Genomic DNA, 19,859 nt, shown 5'->3' on the forward strand with positions numbered 1-19,859 from the left:
AAAAGAAAATTTTATTTTTTATTTTGCAATTTGGTCTTGTTTGTAATTTAGCAGTACATTTGCTTACGGATAATCTTTCACCAATGAATCAATGAACTTCTTTGTTTGAATAATATAGAATAGAGAAAAAAAAATCTGAAAATAAATAAATATACAAATATACAAATATATATATAGAATAGAGAAAATTCTCAAATGTGATGGGAGATCTATTTCATTTTTTAAATCTCGATACATCCACTCTCAAGTCTCAAAAATGTAGAAAACATGCTTTGCCAAATTAGTATAAAGAACAAGAATTAGAAGAAAGGAAATGCTCCTCTTCACTTAAAACATGAACAATAGTATAGGATAATCAAGGAAATGATCAACTAGTCACGTTTATCACCAAGCGGATCTTAAGTGAACAAGAACCACAAGGCAGAAGAACAGAGGCTAGTAGACGATCTGAACTCGGTCTCTCTATTTCTCCATTCTCATCAAATACAATACCCATTTCCTTGAGCTCTAATGAAGTTACTGAATAATAGTCACCGCATCTGCATAAATAGACTAGTTCTTGAACATCCCCTGTGGTTTCCACAGACATATCGCCCAGTTCAACTTCATCAGCAAGTACCTCCAGCTCCTGCCTGGAAGCTCTCAATTCCTTGTCATATTCTGATCTTGATTTGGAATCAGAGAGAACTTCCCATGCTTTCTGCACATTTAGAAATCCTTGTTCCTTGAAATGAGCCTCAGATGGCTCCTGAACTTTGTCAGGATGAGTACTGAGAACGGCTGATCTATAATTTGCCCGAATTTCATCATAACTTGCATCTTCCTTCACAGATAGAACTTCATAATGGGTCCTTCGGATGAAATTATTGAAAGAAAGAAGCATGGATCAACTTAATAACGATCCCTCCTCACTGGATACAAAAAAAAAAAAAATGATAAGAAAATGAAGTACATAACAATTTACTGAAAAGTAATCAACATTTCAGGGAGAGAGGAACTTCAAAATAGCTTATTTCGAGGGATACAAGACAATAAGAATGTTTTCCATTTTAGGAGTTCCTGAAGATCGCGTACCCCTTCTAATCAAGAGAGAAACAACAAAAACTAAGGTTGTGTTTTGTCACAAACTGATGTAGAAGAATGAGAACTATCCCTGCTACCAACTAAATGATTATAGCTTGCTAGAACTAACATGTGATAGAGTATCCGAGTTTGTAAGAAAAATCAGAAGACCTCTATCACAAAATAGCTATGTTGAAAGGTAGAACTACTGAGATACTGTATTGAAAATGGTGTAACAACTCGACTCACTTCATTTCATGAAACACTAAGAATGGAGGTTATCAATGGTAACCAGTACACATATCCCTGTATGGTTGTATCCACCATACAAACAGAACCTGAGTGAAAATCCAGTGTACTTTGAGACAGCAGAGCTACCATTATATAGAAGGGTTATCAGTCTTATGAAAACCTTCTCCCTATACAATCCAAAATATTTTTCTACACAACAAGAAGCCTTTTTTGGTCCAAACTATTTATGATCAGCTCGGAATACTTTTTTTACAATCTAACATAAAATCTAGATTCATCTTTCCTATAACAATTCACATTATTTCCCAATAATACAACCCTATGTTAATAATTTATCATATAACTCTCCAAGATTGTTCCTGCTTAGACTTTAGGTTTCACAGTAAAATGCTTCTTGATAGGTAGGGATTTTCTAATAGTAAACCATAAGTTGCTGTACGGATTAAGATTGGCTCATATATATACCTAGCAATGCCAAGTATCATTAAGTTCAACATGCAAAAGATGCACAGACATGTAAATGGATATAGAAAAGCTGCAGAATAGACACACAAAGGGTACTGCAGATACCAGGTACTCATTTCTCTCTTTTTAACATGATATTGTATATAATCCATAGCACATGGCAAATTCATTCATCTATGCCATTTACTGGTGAAATTTTAGAAAAGAAAAAGAAAATCAGCATGAATGATAAATCTTGTAGAAAAAGAATTAGAAATTTAGAATGAAAGTTATGATATAATTTCCAAGAATTTCTCAATTGCATCGCTTCTTATCAAACATTTTCATACCGGTCAATCAATGCAATATTGGTACTAAATCAACTAGTTTACTAGTAAGTGAGTTCAATTAAGCGGTATCCACAACAGAATTCTCTATACAGTTTCATGAGTCAATACTCCAAAAAATTAAGACATGCGCCTTGAAACAAACATAATATCCAAATTACCCATGGAAAAAAAGAACCCTAGATTCCTAGTCCGTGTTTGCATAGGCAATAGACAAGTACTAATTCATCTAAAATACTCCACAGAGTTAAGTTCTTTTGAAGTAGACCTAGCTATGAGCTACATGAGATTGAGCCCTTGCTGGAATCGTCTAGTAGAAGAGCTTCATGAGTTTGTCCAAAATCTAAGAAACAACTTCTAATCTAAACAAGGTTTTACCAAAAGATTCATCAGAAGTAATGACGCAGCCACTGACGTAATAAACCAATGTAAACCTCAGTCATGGAATTTATTCACATACGATTGCTTCGTGGGATCAAATTCCCAAACCCTTGCAAATCCTTAAGCAGAGTATGTGATAACGTCGGATCTATCTAATGCACAAAACACAAAATAAAGTTCGAAGGAATCGATTATTATAGATTCGGAAGAGAAATCCCAAGAGAAGGAACCTTAGATTGGCGTCGGATACATCGAGGGGGAGAACGGAGATTAGAGGCGGATGGAGAGGTGGTCAGTGATGTTATAAATATGAGTTACGGTTTAATTGGGTTAGTATTTCGGGTCGGGTCGGGTCGGGTCGGGTCGTATTGGATTTATTCCGACCCATTTTCACTCCTACCCTCCTCTTCCCCTCTAAACTAGATATCTTTGAGAGAGAGAGAGTTAAGCAAAAGAAATGGTGTAGGAGGCGAGTATTTTATACACCAAATCAGGGGCCAAAGAGTAAATATAACTCCACTAATGCGATAATATTAATGAGTTTTTTATTTTTCAAATTTATTCTTGGAGAGTAATCCTATGTTTATAAATATTTTACAAACATTAACAATATGACGTTGATACTCTTGGAGGAATATGCGAGCTTTGATTCGCTCTTGTCATTAGCTTTCAGTTTTATTCGCTGATCAAATTTGAAGTAAAATTGACACGACAAGGTTGTCACGACTCAAAATCAATACCAAGTAGATGATCGCTATGTTATAACTGGAACTCTAGTTTCTGATCAAACTGGGTCTATCTATAAACCTTGCAACTAGCTTGCTCTGCTTCAGGCTTAGATTTGCGAATGCAAGACTTAAAAGTTCTGACCAATAACTTCTCCAACAGCTTTTCCTGCTAAGATCAAGGCAAGAACTGCTCCTCACTAATCAATGACTGCAGCAGCTATGACACCTACCTGTTCATTCTGTATGATAAATAAATTGATAACGGTACTTCTTTATAATCTCAACAATATAGTTTGCCTCGGGTAAATATGGCATTTCTACTTGAGTTCTCATCCATGATACAGAAAAATATCATGAAAGCAGCAAATATTGCCGGCGATATAAGCAACTATATTATGCTTCTCTATGTTTTTTCTGTTAAAGGTATGATACTTATGAATATAAAACGATCTGTTGCACAACAAGCCTCCCCTCAAATGAACATTAAACTTAGTTCGAGACGGAGACCAATTTCTCTAGTAAAATATACAGGCTGTAAAAAAATGAAAACAAGATTATAAAATTTGTTGTGACAGAGTGGTCAAGCCGAAAAAGGTGGCTGCATTGCATCTGATAGTGTTATAGTCTCAGTTTAGTAATCGTCATCTGTTTGCCGCTTTGCACATCTCCTTTAAAAAAAATTTGGTTCCTTGCCATCTTCGGAGAATCTGCCACTAGCATAGAAGAAAAAAAATCATGAGGCTGCTCATTTTCTGATAACACCTGACATCCAAGGCACAATTACAGGTGCTGTGGGATGAGAATTTCTGTATGACTCCGAATATTTGTCTTTGAAGGTCACTTGAGGGATTTCAGCCTGCAAAGACAAAAAAGGAAATTGCTAGTTCATACGAATATGCAACATGTAAAATTTGTACAAATCATTATACTAGATATTCAGTAAACAAAATGACATATTCTGGAGATTGACAATGATGCATTAAAATCCTGGTACGGAAAAGAAGAGATTTTAGGAGGACATCATCTTTCCAAGAAGCAGTAGAACTAAGTGAAGCAAGCTTGATAAAATTCTTAAAATCAAAACAAAGTCGGCCACAAGGATATAAAACTCAGATTTGGCTGAGCATTGATAAGCTAATCAAGTAGTTGGGATATATCGAAGAGAAGTCTTATACTCTTGTCCTAACCTACAAAGCAGTGACTAAAATATATTGGGGAAAAGAATGGGAATCAGAACTTAGTTACAGTAATTTGCTACCAGATTCCATATATGCATTATACCATGGCTGCAACATCAATAAGAAGAAACTAATATAACCATTTAAATGATTAAGAAGTCTTCTTAAGAGTGTAACATATGGTTTCCTAATGCAACGGTAAGTCTTACACTTATAGCTTGCCTCCCTGTTCCAACCAAAAACAAGAAGTAACCATCACAGGAATGCCTTTTTTCCTAGGCATGCATTGGCCATTAAATCTGAAGACCCAAACTTCTCAAGGGAAAGGGCACATGCATCATTACATTCATTGGAAAAATTTTATAAACCTGAAAAGCTTAACTAACAGCCAAATATATCATTAGATGAAGAGTATATCAACTTAAAGATTAGAACCTCTACGATTTACTCTCTTTTCTTTGTTCTAGAAAATTCTTAAGTTCTAATGATCAACCCATACTTGAGGCAACTAGGAATTCAAATTTTGTGAAAGTGTTTATAGCAACTAATGAGAAGTGTTTACAGATGGTAAATATTTTAGTACTAAGCTGTGAACTGCTTCAGGATGTAGTAGCATGCAGCAGACCATCTATTTTGAAGGAATTATGATTAGCACACAACAGACTATCTCAGTAAGACATTAATAATGCAATATATATATATATATATATATATATATATTCTTGATCCAATAAAAATAAGTCTTACCTGCTTCAGCCAGCACTCCTGATGTTTGTGTTCATAAATATCTGGTGAATGACAGCCAGCTTCTGATGGGCAATAAACCCATATATTGCACTTCATTTCGCCTGGCTTTGCACGCTTTGCCTGATCTAAGCAAGCCTGACAACAATCAGCAGCACTTTCTTTATGGTGAGTAAGGCCCCATTTAACAGCAGCACCACCATAATCAGTATGAAGCTCAACATGGCATTCAGGAGGCAGTGGTGGACCAGCTATTTTTTCTTCTTCTAGAGAACATAATATTATAAAAAAAGACCATAGTTAAAGGCTTTACAGTATCATTTGGAATGAACTCTTTATTACCATAACTTCAATAAGCATAAGAAGGTATGGCAGGAGACTAGAACGCATCCCAATTTTTCTAGGCAAAAACAGATTGGCCTCAAGGATGTAGGCAGAAATATGAGAGGCAAAAGAATGATATCCAATACTAGAGCTAGTAAAGAAAATTACCATCCGGCTCATTGTCAGGCTTATCATCGTGTTCAGAGTTTGTAACATTAGCTACTATCCAAAGACCAATGTCCTCCATTAGCATAAGCCAGTTGGAACCCAGAGCTCGTTTCAATATTTCTACAAATAGCCGTGCCTAATTATAGATTAGAAATGAACAGTTGGAAAAAAGTTTAAGCTTCAATAAGTGATAACAAAGAATATGCTGATAACCGACTAAACTACAGAAGAAATCCACTAAGGTGAACTCACTTGCTTCTATGGCAGGGGTGATCGAACTTAATGGATCTTTACTAAATGCCCTTTCAATATCTTTTAGTTTCTCAAGACGCCATAATTCCACTGCTTCTGCTAAAAAATGTCAAGACATTAACTTCCGAAAGAAGAACTTAACAAGCACTACAAGTATGAAGTTGGGAATCTGCTTGCAAGCAGAGTTAGTTAGCAAATCTATAACTCCTACTACCTACTTTTTACATTTTAAATCTAATACTAGTATTATTATTCTTCTACAAACAATTTCCTGTCGGTTATACCAGGATGTGTAAAATCAACAGACCTTAATTGTTTAATAAATTTCATAGTCCAATGAAGACTACACATTGAGTACTTTAGGTGGGAATGATTGATTCGCTAGGTATGGTAAATGTTAACTATGAGCAGATACTAGATCAGAATAATGGAAAGAAAAAGAAAGGATATAGATATATGTCATGGGAGAAATCGTATAACATGAAAAAGAAAATTATGCTCAAAAGCTCTTTAGTGAACTAGTTTGGTTAAAGGCCTAGCAATATCGGATAATCCCAAACTACAGAAATCAGGAAAGGTGAAATATTGCAGCATCATGATTTACTAGGAATCACCAATACTCCAAAATCTAGCAATATCGTATCAGATACAATTCTTGTACAGGTACTTTGTAGACACATATGATATTGCCATATCCGTAATTGTCTTATGTATTTTGTGCATGGTTTGGGTTATAAGGACTGTTGTGCTGACATTATTCATAGTTAGCTTTCAGGCTAACATACTGAGACCACAGTAAATCCCCTCGAGGAATTTACTGGTTTCTCTTATGCAAGCTTAATCTTGCTACAGACTCCATTATCACTGATTGTGGCGGAGTAATTATCTTTTCATATGTTTTCAACAATTCTTATTAGTGATAACTGGAGAAGACAAGCCAAACACCAATTCCAAGTACATAGAGATAAAAGTTTCTGTGGATTAGTCGAGCACGAGGTTGCATGCTTGACATATAAGTTTTAACCAAAAGAAAAGATGTGTCAAGGTATGATGCCTTCTCATATCCTTTTTATTAATCCAAATAGGAAAAGGAATCAGTCCAACCAAGGCATGACTTTCATTTCCGTATCTGAGAAAGGTTTTTCCAACACCAAGGAAGGAAATCAACTAATCAAGAACTTCCACAGATCAGTTGGTTCCCTCACCCTTAGTAGAGAAGCCCAAGAATAGATGCTAATAGCCCTCTAGCAACTACCATGCCACCATTTCCAGGTTACTGTACAAGATTAGCATCTACCATTTCTCTCTCTTTTTGTAAGTCAAACTAAACAAGAACATCAACCCAGCTACATGCAGAAATGGATCACAGCAATGTCCAAACATTCAACATGACACACAGCCCAAACAATCGAAGCCACATATCTCTAAACTGCAAATTTAACTTCTAATTTCCAACCTAAAATAGTGTTGGGAAATGAGAACTGCATACTCAGGAGCATGGCAATTGTGCACTAAGCACCGAGGACCATCTGTGTTTTTAGGTTAAAAATTCAAGAGTCTTGCATCTAATGTTAGATGCATTAAGTGAAGACTTAAAACATCAAAAAAGAGGGTAAAATATCCCTTTACATATTCAGATGTGAAAGACAACCAAATTCAGAGATGTTTTAGTTCGCTCATCAACCAATAATCAAGATCTTTCCTCATTCTATATTGATATGCAACGGATTGCCGAAGAAATAGAAAAAATAAACACACACTCACCTCTTTGTTCAGTAACATTTTCACTATCCTTCAAACTATTCAACCTTCCCATAAGCTCATAGGCCACCTTCTGCTTCACAGGTAGAGGAAGCTCCCACTTACTCTTCTCTTCATTTGCAAGTTCATTTCTCAATCTTCTTACCTTTTATTATTCAGGAAACAGATACAGATCACAAATGCACCACTGACCAATAAAATCACAAAGAGAGAAGCATAAAAAACATACCACTTTAACAAGCTCTACAGGCTCAGCCGCTTTCCGGATCCGAATCGACTCCTCTACTATCCCAATCTGTTCCTCCGTATACTCCCCATCTAATGTTAACCAATAAATCAGTTCAAAATGTAAAAAGCGGAAAAAAAGAAGAAGGAAAGTTTGATCCCAAATTAGATCTTATTACCTGACGATGGATTGCTAGAAAAGTAGACAGATGAGTTAAGAGTTCGAAGGACGAAGAGAAACACGACGATATTAACGCAGCAAAACACGACGGTGATCCGCCTATAAGAGCACGAATTCACCCTTCTCCCCCATTCAATCGCACCCCACGCCATCCCACCACCTCCGCCTCCACATTAATCGCCGGGCTCCCAGAAGAATAGATTGGTTTCCTCTCGCTGACCGCCTTTCCTGGATTCTATTCTTCCTCGACGGGAATGGTCTGGTCTCGTCCTCCGCGAGAATATTGTAGTTTAAGCGCTCCGGTGACCGGGCTAATCTCTTTACGCTGCACCGCAGGACCAGAATAAGTCAATCGGACAGCTGGCGAAGAGGAGAAGATTAAAATTTTAAAACGAGAGGTTAAGAATAGGGGAAATTAGGTTATGTTTGGTTTGGCCCTCTTGTTTGGCTTCACGTATTTAGAACGACTGCATCTACTCTATATCCACTTAAATTAAGTGGGTGTCAAAATATTTTCTCTTAATATTCAATAGAAAAAAGAAATATATATAAGACTTTTTATTTACATTGATTTCTAATTTAACTCTATACAATAGTGCATCTCGAGACGGATGTTATCAAACGACTCATATACTTATTCTTAATATGAATAAATTGCTGATGAAATTAGTATTTTATGTTTAAAATAAAGTGCTAAATTTTCCAGTGTTTATTATTGGGACTATGAAATGATAGCTACTAACGTGTCCAAAATCTATAGCCAACTGAGGTGTTAGAATTATGTGGGACCCATCCGGATGTTAGGGATATGGGTACGTGTAAGAAAGATCGAATGCTGCCAGATCCAGTTTTCTGGAAACAAAGTAATGCAGTCTGTTTGTAAAAAAGAATAAAAAAGGATGGGATTTATCAGCAATGGTTGGTGAGAGAATAGATGGTGCAACTAAAATTAAGTAGATAAAGATGGTTGGTGTTGAAGAGTTGCAAGTTTGATTAGATTTATATATTTATTATAAAAATAAAACTTTGGCAGACTGCGTCAGAATGGATCAAATAATTTTATAAACATTTTTTTTATATATATATAATTGATTGAGCTGCTCAAAATACCAGGATTCACAGATGATCATATCGACTGGTGCATCACTGATATTATGAATTAGCTCAATAATTCGATAATTCAAAATGGTTGTGGAGTTTAGTGCAAGAGGGGAACATTTAAGTTCAAACTGAATTCATCTAAGAATGCAACAATATATGGTGGATGGACTCCAGATTTCTTCCATCACAGAGGTGGTTACCTCGTTGAATCCTTTTTCGAGCCAGAATACCATCGGTGTGCACTCTGTTGATGTATGCTACCCAAAAGGAAGGCCATTTCAGCAAAGAAAACAGTGTAATTGAACTTACTTCTTATCGAGCTTGAATTTAAAATAATTTCAGACTTTAATTTGTGACCATGCTTGAATTAAAATTATTTTAATTTAAGCCAAACTCATTATTTCAATTTAAGTCAAACTCAAGCTTAAACGAGTTGATCAATAAGAAATTTCAAACCATAATCAAATCAAATCAAATTTTGAGTTAAATTAAGCTTAATTTAAACTTAAAATAAAACCTAATTTAAAAATATAAATTAATAAAAATACCCACCTATTTAAAATATATATAATGGGATTAAAATCCAGAACTAAACTCTATAAAATCAGAATACAATAATATCCACTTAAGTAAAATTTAAAATATAACAAATATATAATATAATATAAAAAGTATGACTCAGATTATATATATATATATATATAATTATAATTATTTCGAGTAGACTTGTCTAGCTTATTATTTTGACAGCCTAAGCAAGGAATCGGGTGGAGAAGACTCTAGATTGGGCCACACTCTCGTAAATCCAGTCCTACTTATCCAGTCCCACTCACCAAAGGAGAAGGCCTTCGAGAGCAGGTCCTACTGGTGGGAGGAGAGGAAGGACCTCAGAAGAGAAACCGCATAATACAACCAATCTATGACAGGAACATTACTAACTCGCATAATTCTTTATTTCTATCAACTCGAGGACGGTTGACTTCGCACATATCATATAAGCAAGAAACTAATTTGGAATCACTCAATCAAAAGAATGACTCAAACTTCAAAGTACAATCAAATGACCTGCCAAGGTACTGAAGTTCTTCTGCACGCAATAATGATCATTTAATGATATAAAAATTTATTTTACAACAACGATAATCCAGCATGTCGTTGAACTGAAAGTCTGAAAGTGATGGATTTGAGATCAGAGTCTGGATGGACTTAACATTGTGTTAGTATTTCTGCACCGTTTTCTGTTATCAGTATTGTGTGCTCAAATTGTGCTGATAAACGTCCGTCTTCTGTTACTGCTGTCCAGTCATCAGCCCATATTACTGGGTTCGTGCTCCCCATTGTTAGCATGGGCTCTGCATAGATTATTGAGAAGAAGAATTTTGAACTCGGTAAAATTACAAAAAAGTTCTCTGAATTGGAATTATGTTACTTACACACCCATCAAGTGCTGAAATTATTTCGGTTGCAAGGAATTTCCTTAGACAAAGCACTAGAAATATGCAGAAATAGATTGAACATTTGTAGCCGTGAAACAATTTTACCACCAAGATAAAGGGTAAGTTTTGCGATGAATGACTAACTACAAGGGTGTAAGATTTGTAGCCTTGTGATAGTGGTGGGATGCCCTTACATGATCAAACTGGTTCTACTGATCTTCTCCTTGATTATCCAACTATGTCACTAAGACATTTGTCCTAGTATTTATCGAACTTGGCTCCACTCGTCAAGCACCATTGCGATAGTAATTACAAGATCATGAAAGCTTGAAAGAACTTTAAAGCATTTTTTAACCAACAAAATTATAAAAAAAAAATTATACCCTACTGACGGACCAATCAAAAGATCAGATACATATCACATAAGTACAAAATTGGTGGAGAAGAGTACCTATTGTAAATGTTTGACCCAACAACATGCGCCCGCGCTCATTATTTCCTGCAAGGTAGGGAATGTGTAAGCTCAAGAAATCACATCTCAATTCAAGACTTGCTATTGCTATATTTAGATGTATAAATTAGCATGTGCCCCTCCATTCTTTATCCAGGTATCTTTCTGTCTTATTCTAGCCCTGGCCATCAATTAATGATGAAGCACAGATTTCAAGTACAGCATCTGCCCCATGTTCGGACACATCTGAACCGTGTTAAACATACTCCCATCTTAGTTTCATACTGGTGTTGGCCCTGACAATCTACAAATAAAATGATCTAGTCTTCCATCAATCTAGTAGCACTATCATTCATCTCGACATCCTGACTTAACAACATGCATTATCTGAACATACTCATCCACCAAGTCTGTTCAAGACGGTTGGATAAAATTTTCCTTTCGAACTTCAAGGCATATGCAACACAAAGCTAAAACGCACTCTGGATAAATCCACCCTTCCTACCCAAAATCTTGTGTCCTCTTCAACCTCTTTTTGTTGTTCAATGATTTGTCCAAATCAACTAAAGTATCACATTTCAGCATATCATCCGCATCCAGTTAATTGCAGTTGTTGGCTCATTTAGTAAACGCCTTATAAACAAAAGCTGCCACCTTTCTCACTCTTCTAGACTGCAACCGTGTCTGCAAGACTCTGCCAACTAGATGAAAGGGTAGGACATCTCATAGGCATACAAAGTTTCTATTGACCAACAATTAAATGTAAATCTAAAAATAAGCTTGGCAAGTTTCATACATTATTCTTTTTCGTCCCAAAATATAACTTGATTACCCAAGTAAAATAGAGTAAATTTTGTTAGTTGTTTTTGTTGGACCTAATTAGTAACTATAAAATTTTACAGCAAAAAAGTTGAACAGAACCATAATTTAAGTTGAGAACTCACTGTAATGAAGTATAACAGGATCAGCATGAAATACTCTACCAACCCCATGGCCAACAAATTGTCGAACTACACCAAACCTAAATTTATCTGCATAATTACTTGAAAAATGTTTCATCTGTCAGCCATATAATCATTAATTGCTTAGATATAGCTAATCATGTATAAGTTAAATATACAACATCAACAATAAATATGTCAAACGTCACAGTGCAAAACTAGCAAGAGTTACAGCACCTAACAAGTTAAGCAATAGCAGATCGAACCCAAAATAACATCTCAGCATAGCAGATAATTATTCAGTAAAGAGAGCTTTTTCATGGAAGGATGTGAAACATTTTTAAGAACATTATCCTTTTAATACTTAAAAGCTAAAAGGACTAAATCATAGATGTTTAAATGGGAAAGCATTTGATTTTCAATAACTAGTTTAAGACTCAGAACATTTTGTGTCATAGATTAAAGATTCCAGTAGTAGCAATCAATTTGCCAAAGACATTTGATCAATATTAAGGTCCCAGTATCCATTTGTCCTGATGTATTTGAACAACTCTAATTTCAAAAGGTCCCCAAAGTTTAGCTTTCACAGGATCTAAGGCACATGCTAAAAATAGTCGGACATACTATATTGCAGGAGGTGATGGTATAGTCCTTGCAGACCAATATTATTTCTCAGAATGTTGAGAAGCACCTTCAAAAGAAAGGTTCTTTCACTTATATAAATTCATGCATTCTGTTCTTTTGCAGCTGATTATATAAGGTAACATCCAATTATATATAATACTTGACTCTTCCAGCAATATGGATCTACAAAAGGCATACAAGCATTTCTTCACCAAAATGTTCCAAAGCTGCAAGATCTGATGATAATGTAATTCCAGAACCTTTGTATGTATAGAATCAAGTATCCGACAATAAACATATAAGTTACATATACATACTGTATTGTTTTCCCAATGCGATTGAACTCCACTCCAGGCGCACATATTGATATTGCGTTGTAAAGGCATTCTCTAGTTACCTGAATAACAGTACCATTGTCATTATTCATGTCTAAAGTGTGGAATAAAAATAAGACATTATTTCAGTCTTCTCTTCAATGGTGAAGTACTGTATTGTTTATTTGATATGAATAGTTGAAGTGTTTTTTTTTCCAAAGAGAAGATGGATTATGGGACTGTAACATTTAACTGTCTTGGCCTGCAGATAAATGTTTTATCTACTAAGTCAGAATTCACAACCAAATGAGCCTCCAGATCCAACAAACGTAACTATGTAAGTCCCCTACATAGAGGAGGATAGTCCAGTTTGCTTGGATAAGGGGAGAAAGGAAATTAGGCTCACTCTTTGAGATAAAGAAAGGATGGAACTTCAAAAGTCCAATAGATATAATATAGGGAAGTACACTTCCACACAATCTACCCAATCAGTTCATTAGTAGTACCCCGCTTTTCCACACAATCTACCCAATCAGCTCATTGATATTTCATAGTACCACCAGCGAGCATTTTGATTTCCTTGAATTGGAGTGCAGGTTTTCTGTTATAATTCTTGGGGAGAAGGGATGAAAGTTTGACACACTTCAAGATAGAATGAAGAATATCTCTTGGCATTTCTAATATTCTAGTTCAACATTCACAACTTGCAGGGTTCTTAAAGACCAACATAGCTATATTTCTCAAATGAAAGTTTGACCCACCTCAGTCCAAGATCTTCTTTGTTACAATTTTAAAAGAGCATCGACTGAAGTCCACACAAACAGAAAAAGAAAGTAAAAATAATGGATTGTGATACTTTCTATTTTCGATTATAAGTCAAAGTTTTCAGGATATATTCATCTCCAGTCCACATCTAGTACCCACAATCAAATAAGGTGATTCATATTATTACCTGAACTAGTTTCTTAGCTTCATCATCAACGTTGCCGCAGAAAAATGTCGCTGATGTATCACCATGATAGCCCTACATGTCAAATGGGTCTATCAAAGATCATTTTACTTTCTATAACAGTGGAAAATAAGAGCAAACATGAACTGGAGAATGTAGTCTAACATTTAATGAATGATTCCAGGAAATATCAGGACATTTTAAAAGTATACTACAGCACTTACAAATGACATACATAGATCTTTCAAATCAAAATTTCCAGACAATTGTTACCTTAATGCAAGTTTCAGTTAATTAACGGATATATTAGAAATTCAAGTACTTTTGGTTTTGGTACAGGTGGCATTGTTAGCATGAGCATTTCATGCAGAATATCTGATACACATACTTTTGTATAAAAAGCCTATTCTCTGATTCTTGAACTTTATATCTTTAGCTATCCATACATCACATGTACTGAGAAAGTGTATGATATACACCCAAACAACAAAGTCCAATTTTTAATTAACCAAGGACTAAAATAACAGTTCAATCTTACATATGATATTTAAGACTTCCTCTCTGATAAGTTTTAGCCCATGTTCTCCTTATCCTTTAGAAATATTCAATAATACATAAGTCAAGAGAATCATCTTGTTAATCTCATCCAGATCTTTGAATTAGCTATATTCAATTGGATAATTTCTTTTCCATTGAAAAGAATACGAATCACTTCCTTGACCACCCTATCCATGATAATCAATCATGTAAAATGAACACTAAGCAATAATTCAGGGGGTCTAAGTGAAATTATTCCTTAAAAAAAATAAAAACAAGACAAGTGTACTTGGTTATATTTTTTCATATAGATCAAGTGCTCGTGGATTAATTCAGCTAGGCAATAAAAACCTAGTTCTATCAAATATATAGATTGGACAACGAGTTCAAATCATATATCAAATATCAAACTTTTATCCTGATCCAAATAAATGATTCATCACTAGGCATATATTGCCACCCCTATGTGTGCATATCTAAAGAATACTAGACTTACAAAACACATGACCGAACTAATTACGGAGAAGATAGACAATAATGCCCTAGCAAAAACCAAAAACCCTAACACTTGACTAACGATTTAAATAGAGTAAAGAAGAAGAACTAATCCGTGGCACATCCTTAGACATGTTAAATATAAACTGTGATGCACATAAATATCTTAGGACTTACATCGAGATATACAGTAACATCAATGTTGATGATATCACCATCCTGCCATTTTAGATCCGGTCAGTGCAAAAGCATAGTAGTCCATCAGGCTAATAAAAATTTAATACATAAAATACAAGATAATACATACGGCTCTGCAGGATGTGTACCTCCAGCGCACGAGAGTCCGGTATACCATGACAAATACATTCATTTACTGATGTGCATACACTCTTTGGGAAGCCACCATAGCCAAGAGGTGAAGGATATGCTCCATTGTTTATGATCATTTCGTGTACTGCTTTGTCAATCTCATCAGTCTTTGTGCCTGGCTGCCAATAGAGAAAATATTTACTTTTGATACTTTAAAAGCTGGTAAGCTAATTTGAAAAGAACAAACTTCAAAATTAGGAAGAGTGTTCATGTATTTCTCCTGAGTTAAGGATCTTAATTTCATATCATCCTGTGCTTCTTCATATGGTGCATAACATGTGATAGTTTCATACAGCACCAAAGAATAAATAGAAATGCCATGCTAGAGAATGCAGGCAAGTCCAACACCGCATGTCCCAGAAATTAAAACCAAGAAAACTAAGCAATGTTTAAAATTCAACTTTTTTATGGTATAATCTATAGGCTTTTGTTAGTATAGGTGACAATATGATTTCATTGCCAGTTGTGCTAATAGACTAAATTAGCCCCAGGACTTCCTCAATATGGATGATAATATAAAATTTGCACACTTGACCTGCAATAACAGTTGCTTGCAAAAGAATCCTTCATAATTGGTCGTACTACAATTTCAAGAACCACAGGCCCCAAACATGACCAAATAAACCAATATACCTCACAGGCAATGAGGCAATGCATCAAAAATTCAAAATGATAAAGAACAATCACAACAAGAACCAAGTCATTAAATTCTGACACAGGGCTGGTTGCATGAACCAGTTTCCTCATTCACCATCTTAGGCAAGCTTCAATTCTTAACATCTATCATACCCATTCTTCAACTTCAGCTTCAATTCTCAACTCCCTCTAAATTGAATGTTATCAAACTATCTTAAACAATTGGTACACATCTCGTCTTCAATCACTTATTAAGTCCTAGTTTTCCAGTGTGGCATTGGAACCCATAAAGCATGGTCGGTCTCTATACTACAGAACTACATATTTTCTTCTAAACTCATGTGGAGTAAGATGCTCAGATAAGCCAATCAAGTCAGCCAGCTCCACTATGCACAATGTGCTTTTGAAGTATAAGCCCAAAGGTAATATATTATAACATCTCTTGCCCATAAAAAATAACTTCTTTAAGCACCCACTTGTTCAATATTGCACTTCATCTTAAAACAACTTCAGAAACCTTGGGCTAATAAGGCCCAATGATACTAACAAGAGGATGGAAGAGTCAAGATGAGAAACAATAAACTGTCTGAGAAAGCTACAAGGCTCTGGATAGCGATGGCAAGGGTGCACTCCAATCTGAGAAAGCATGATGTGTAGCTACGCTACCAAGGGAAGGTAGAGCAAGAGGCTCATCGGTTAAAGATGACTGATGAGAAAACAAAAGGAAGCATGTTGGAAGAGCTAGAGCCAGAAGCATGCTCGAGGGATGAATTCAAAAATTATTAAATGAAGCCTCAGACAGTGTTCACACAGTGAATGATTTACTCAGACTGAAGAACCAAGTGTCTGAAACTATTATTAGCTTAGTCTCGAGTGACGCAAAATCTACTTGATAAGAATTGTGCACCTTCAACAGACCACAATATAAAATTTCTTTCCGGCACATTACTTAATTGAAATAGAACATAATGATTGTGTTCCACAAGAAGGCAAAACATGCCACTGTAGTGGAACATACTAATGGATGCACTATATTACCTTCCATTTTTCTTATATATTAACAACAAATCCAAGCATCACCGCCACAATGCCATAAACCTTATGACTCGTATCAGCAATTAAGTACATTAACACCAAATGAAGAAAAACAACCAAAAAGTTTATGATATTCCAGGAGTAGCAATAATACAGTAAATACATTACCTTAACAAGAGTCCCAGCATACTCCAAAACTTGTGCAGCAAGCCTTCCAGATGCTCGCATGCATTCTATTCCTCTCTCATCATGAACTTCAGGACCACTAGCAATTCCAGGTGATTGGCGAGAATTTACATATGAAGGCCGAGGTATATGATCCGGAACAGTTAGACAAGGAGAAACTTCTCCAGGTTGCAATCGTTTGCGCTTATTGTTTAATGAGTCATCCTTATTTCTGATGATGTCAGTAAATCAGAAAATTGAAAAGATACATATTCCCCAAATATGCATCTATTAAAATTAAAAACAAAGATGAAAGTAAAAAAGGCACATCTATAAGAACCAGGTATGCAGAGAAAAAGCTGATACAATTCATTCAAGTACAACATTAATCGCACATTCCTAAACCATAGATTACAACAGAGATTCTTCTTAGCAACACTCAGTTCATAGAAAAAAAAAGTATCTTAAACTACAGTATAGATATATTGATAAAATCTAGACATGAAAATGCAGGGTGTATGAGAACACAAAATCTAGAGAGGCATAAAAGATGAGAATATAATTTTGAATGCTATTGATTTGATTTCTGCCTCCAAATTTGCTTGAAATTTGACTAAGTTAACATGTATGGGATGTCTAGGAATTATTTCCAGATGAATTATGAATCAAAACTCATTGCATTTTAGGATGAAAACAATACCTTCTGTTAAAGAGAAGCTCAGCTAAGTTGCATAATGTTCTTGACAATTGCACAGATGCTTGTTTCTTTCCTGCAAACAAGAGAAAGTATGACAAGTTTCCAAGTAGATAGGTCACAAATGCAATTTCTTGTAAGAAAGATTATAATGACAATTACCTACCCTAGCATGAAATACAACAAAATGGTTAATTCCTTTTAACCTAAACTTCAAATGGCTATGATCTGTGCAGCTGCACTTTGGCATGATTATGCAGCCATTTGGAAATATTTTTTTATTCTTAGTCAACTGGTACTATCTATTGATTCTCTGCCGCTGGTCTATTCCTCCCTTTCATCATACCCCCATTTTGGCAGCTAAAAGCATCTATTGATTCTGTACTGTTTCTCAATGATCCTATAGTTTTATGATGCACAATAAAATCCCCCTGCAAGTAGATTTGTAGATGCCAAATTCAAACCAAAACAGCACCAGATGAAGCTATTATTTATTTAATCAACCACTTAGACACAATTCTGAATGGTCCACAAAAATACTTTCACCTGCAGCAAAGTTGCATCAGCTGCTAACCTAATGCTGGTTTATCAACACTACATATTTATCTTAACAAGTAGCTTTGTTAGGTATCTACCAATCTCAGCTTTATGTGTCCTCCCCTAGCATTTCCAAACGGGCCTAACCTTCGCATGCAGTCATGATTCCACATTAAAAGTTCGTATCACATAGAAAACAATATTCTCTGCCCTTTAATTTTCTGTATGCGTACGAAACTAGTTCATCGGAAACTTATAAATCCTGTTAATAGATCTTAAATTCTTCCGTCGAGAACTTGAAACTAACTGAGTCGGCTGCTCCTAATAAGCCCATCTTTAGGAACATGGGAACGATTAAGAAGGGAACAAGCAAGAAACAGCAACGAGATGCACAAGCATAAAAATAAAATATTTAAAAAAAAAAACAAGCTTAAGAAAGTGGCAACAAATGGCACGGGAGCTGCGAGAAGAAGAGGGAAAAGTGGCACCTTGGTTGCAGAGACGAAGGGGACCGAGTGGCTTCGTGGAGTGGACGAGGCGGTCGCCTAAGAAGGAGGAGAGGAGAAGGCGGGATTGGAGAGAAGACGACCACGCCATTGATCGATATAGCCTATTACACTGTTTGAGATGTAGCTTCTTTGTTAACCTCTGTGGCTGTGGGCGAGCTTTTGAGTTTTGAGGGAGTGGAAGGTGGAGAGTCCTTCGCTTAACCCAAACCGGCGCTCTCTCTCTCTCTCTCTCTCCTTTTACTTTGCATAGATAATATCAAACCGCTTTGATATTTTCATTAAAGTTACGTTTACTCTCACCTTTTAACCAGTTTATCGAATGGGTTAATTAAACTAGTAATTTTGTCTAACATATCATTTGTGTACCGACTTGTAATATATTAAACCAAAAAACCTAAATTAAATTGGCAAAGAGTTTGTAAAAGAAAAATGTATGGAGGGTTGGGAATAATTAGTATTGATGAGAGATAAATGTAGCTCTTTTGGTTAAATGGTGATGGAGATTCTGCAGTTCGATAAGCAGTTATGGGCTACTGTTATTCAGAAAATATATTACGAGAACATAAGATGGAGTAGTTCTACCTTTTTGGAAAGAGGTAGTTTAGACTGGGCGAGTGTTTCTAACGTGCTTGGGTTGAGCTATTTAGAATGAAAATCTATAAGACTGTGGAGGGATTTGTGGATAGGTTTCCAACATTGTTTGCTATTACATGGGATAAGGATGTCTTGGTTGTGGATATGAGGGATGGAAATGATTGGTGTTTTTAGTATAACTAAAAAAAAAAGGGCTAAATTATAATCAGTTGCATGAGGAGCAAAATTTGGTGAATTTTGTGCATTGTGGTATTCATAGTGGACAATGAAAAGAATCAACGATAAGCCCAAGCGGAGAGGGAATGGTATTTTTGCAGTAAAAGTTCGTTTATAGTTTCTTAATAATGGAGGGCAATTTTCTCTCGTGTTTCCAGGTTTATGGAAGATTAAAGCTTTTTTTTGCAAATTAGAACTTTTCATTATTT

At 35.5% G+C, this 19,859-nt stretch overlaps 3 protein-coding genes across 4 annotated transcripts; all 3 read right to left on the reverse strand.

Moving 5' to 3' along the window:
* Positions 1 to 188: 188 nt before the first annotated feature.
* Positions 189 to 2,807, reverse strand: LOC140799594 (uncharacterized). Its single transcript, XM_073153974.1, has 2 exons — positions 2,717 to 2,807; positions 189 to 911 (listed from the first exon to the last, which is right to left on the reverse strand). The coding sequence occupies exon 2, from the start codon at positions 881 to 883 to the stop codon at positions 368 to 370; it is 516 nt and encodes a 171-aa protein (XP_073010075.1). The 5' UTR covers positions 884 to 911; positions 2,717 to 2,807; the 3' UTR covers positions 189 to 367.
* Positions 2,808 to 3,667: 860 nt separating this feature from the next.
* Positions 3,668 to 8,498, reverse strand: LOC140800401 (uncharacterized). Of its 2 annotated transcripts, none has more exons than XM_073155167.1 (7): positions 8,046 to 8,498; positions 7,871 to 7,959; positions 7,645 to 7,786; positions 5,881 to 5,976; positions 5,629 to 5,748; positions 5,140 to 5,402; positions 3,668 to 4,070 (listed from the first exon to the last, which is right to left on the reverse strand). In XM_073155167.1, the coding sequence occupies exons 1-7, from the start codon at positions 8,197 to 8,199 to the stop codon at positions 3,960 to 3,962; spliced, it is 975 nt and encodes a 324-aa protein (XP_073011268.1). In that variant the 5' UTR covers positions 8,200 to 8,498; the 3' UTR covers positions 3,668 to 3,959. The 2 variants fall into 2 exon arrangements, with proteins under 2 accessions (XP_073011268.1, XP_073011267.1); XM_073155166.1 differs by having other exon boundaries at positions 5,881 to 5,979; positions 8,046 to 8,364.
* Positions 8,499 to 10,068: 1,570 nt separating this feature from the next.
* LOC140800276 (methionine aminopeptidase 1D, chloroplastic/mitochondrial) lies at positions 10,069 to 19,113 on the reverse strand. Its single transcript, XM_073154966.1, has 10 exons — positions 18,820 to 19,113; positions 17,801 to 17,870; positions 17,104 to 17,332; positions 15,222 to 15,383; positions 15,073 to 15,114; positions 13,867 to 13,938; positions 12,918 to 12,997; positions 11,980 to 12,077; positions 11,036 to 11,083; positions 10,069 to 10,500 (listed from the first exon to the last, which is right to left on the reverse strand). Exons 1-10 carry the CDS (start codon positions 18,926 to 18,928, stop codon positions 10,355 to 10,357), a joined length of 1,056 nt encoding a protein of 351 aa, XP_073011067.1. The 5' UTR covers positions 18,929 to 19,113; the 3' UTR covers positions 10,069 to 10,354.
* Positions 19,114 to 19,859: the final 746 nt, after the last annotated feature.

Source organism: Typha latifolia, chromosome 13, assembly GCF_019914945.1.
Source record: "Typha latifolia isolate L0001 chromosome 13, TyphaL0001v2, whole genome shotgun sequence".
NCBI lineage: Eukaryota > Viridiplantae > Streptophyta > Magnoliopsida > Poales > Typhaceae > Typha > Typha latifolia.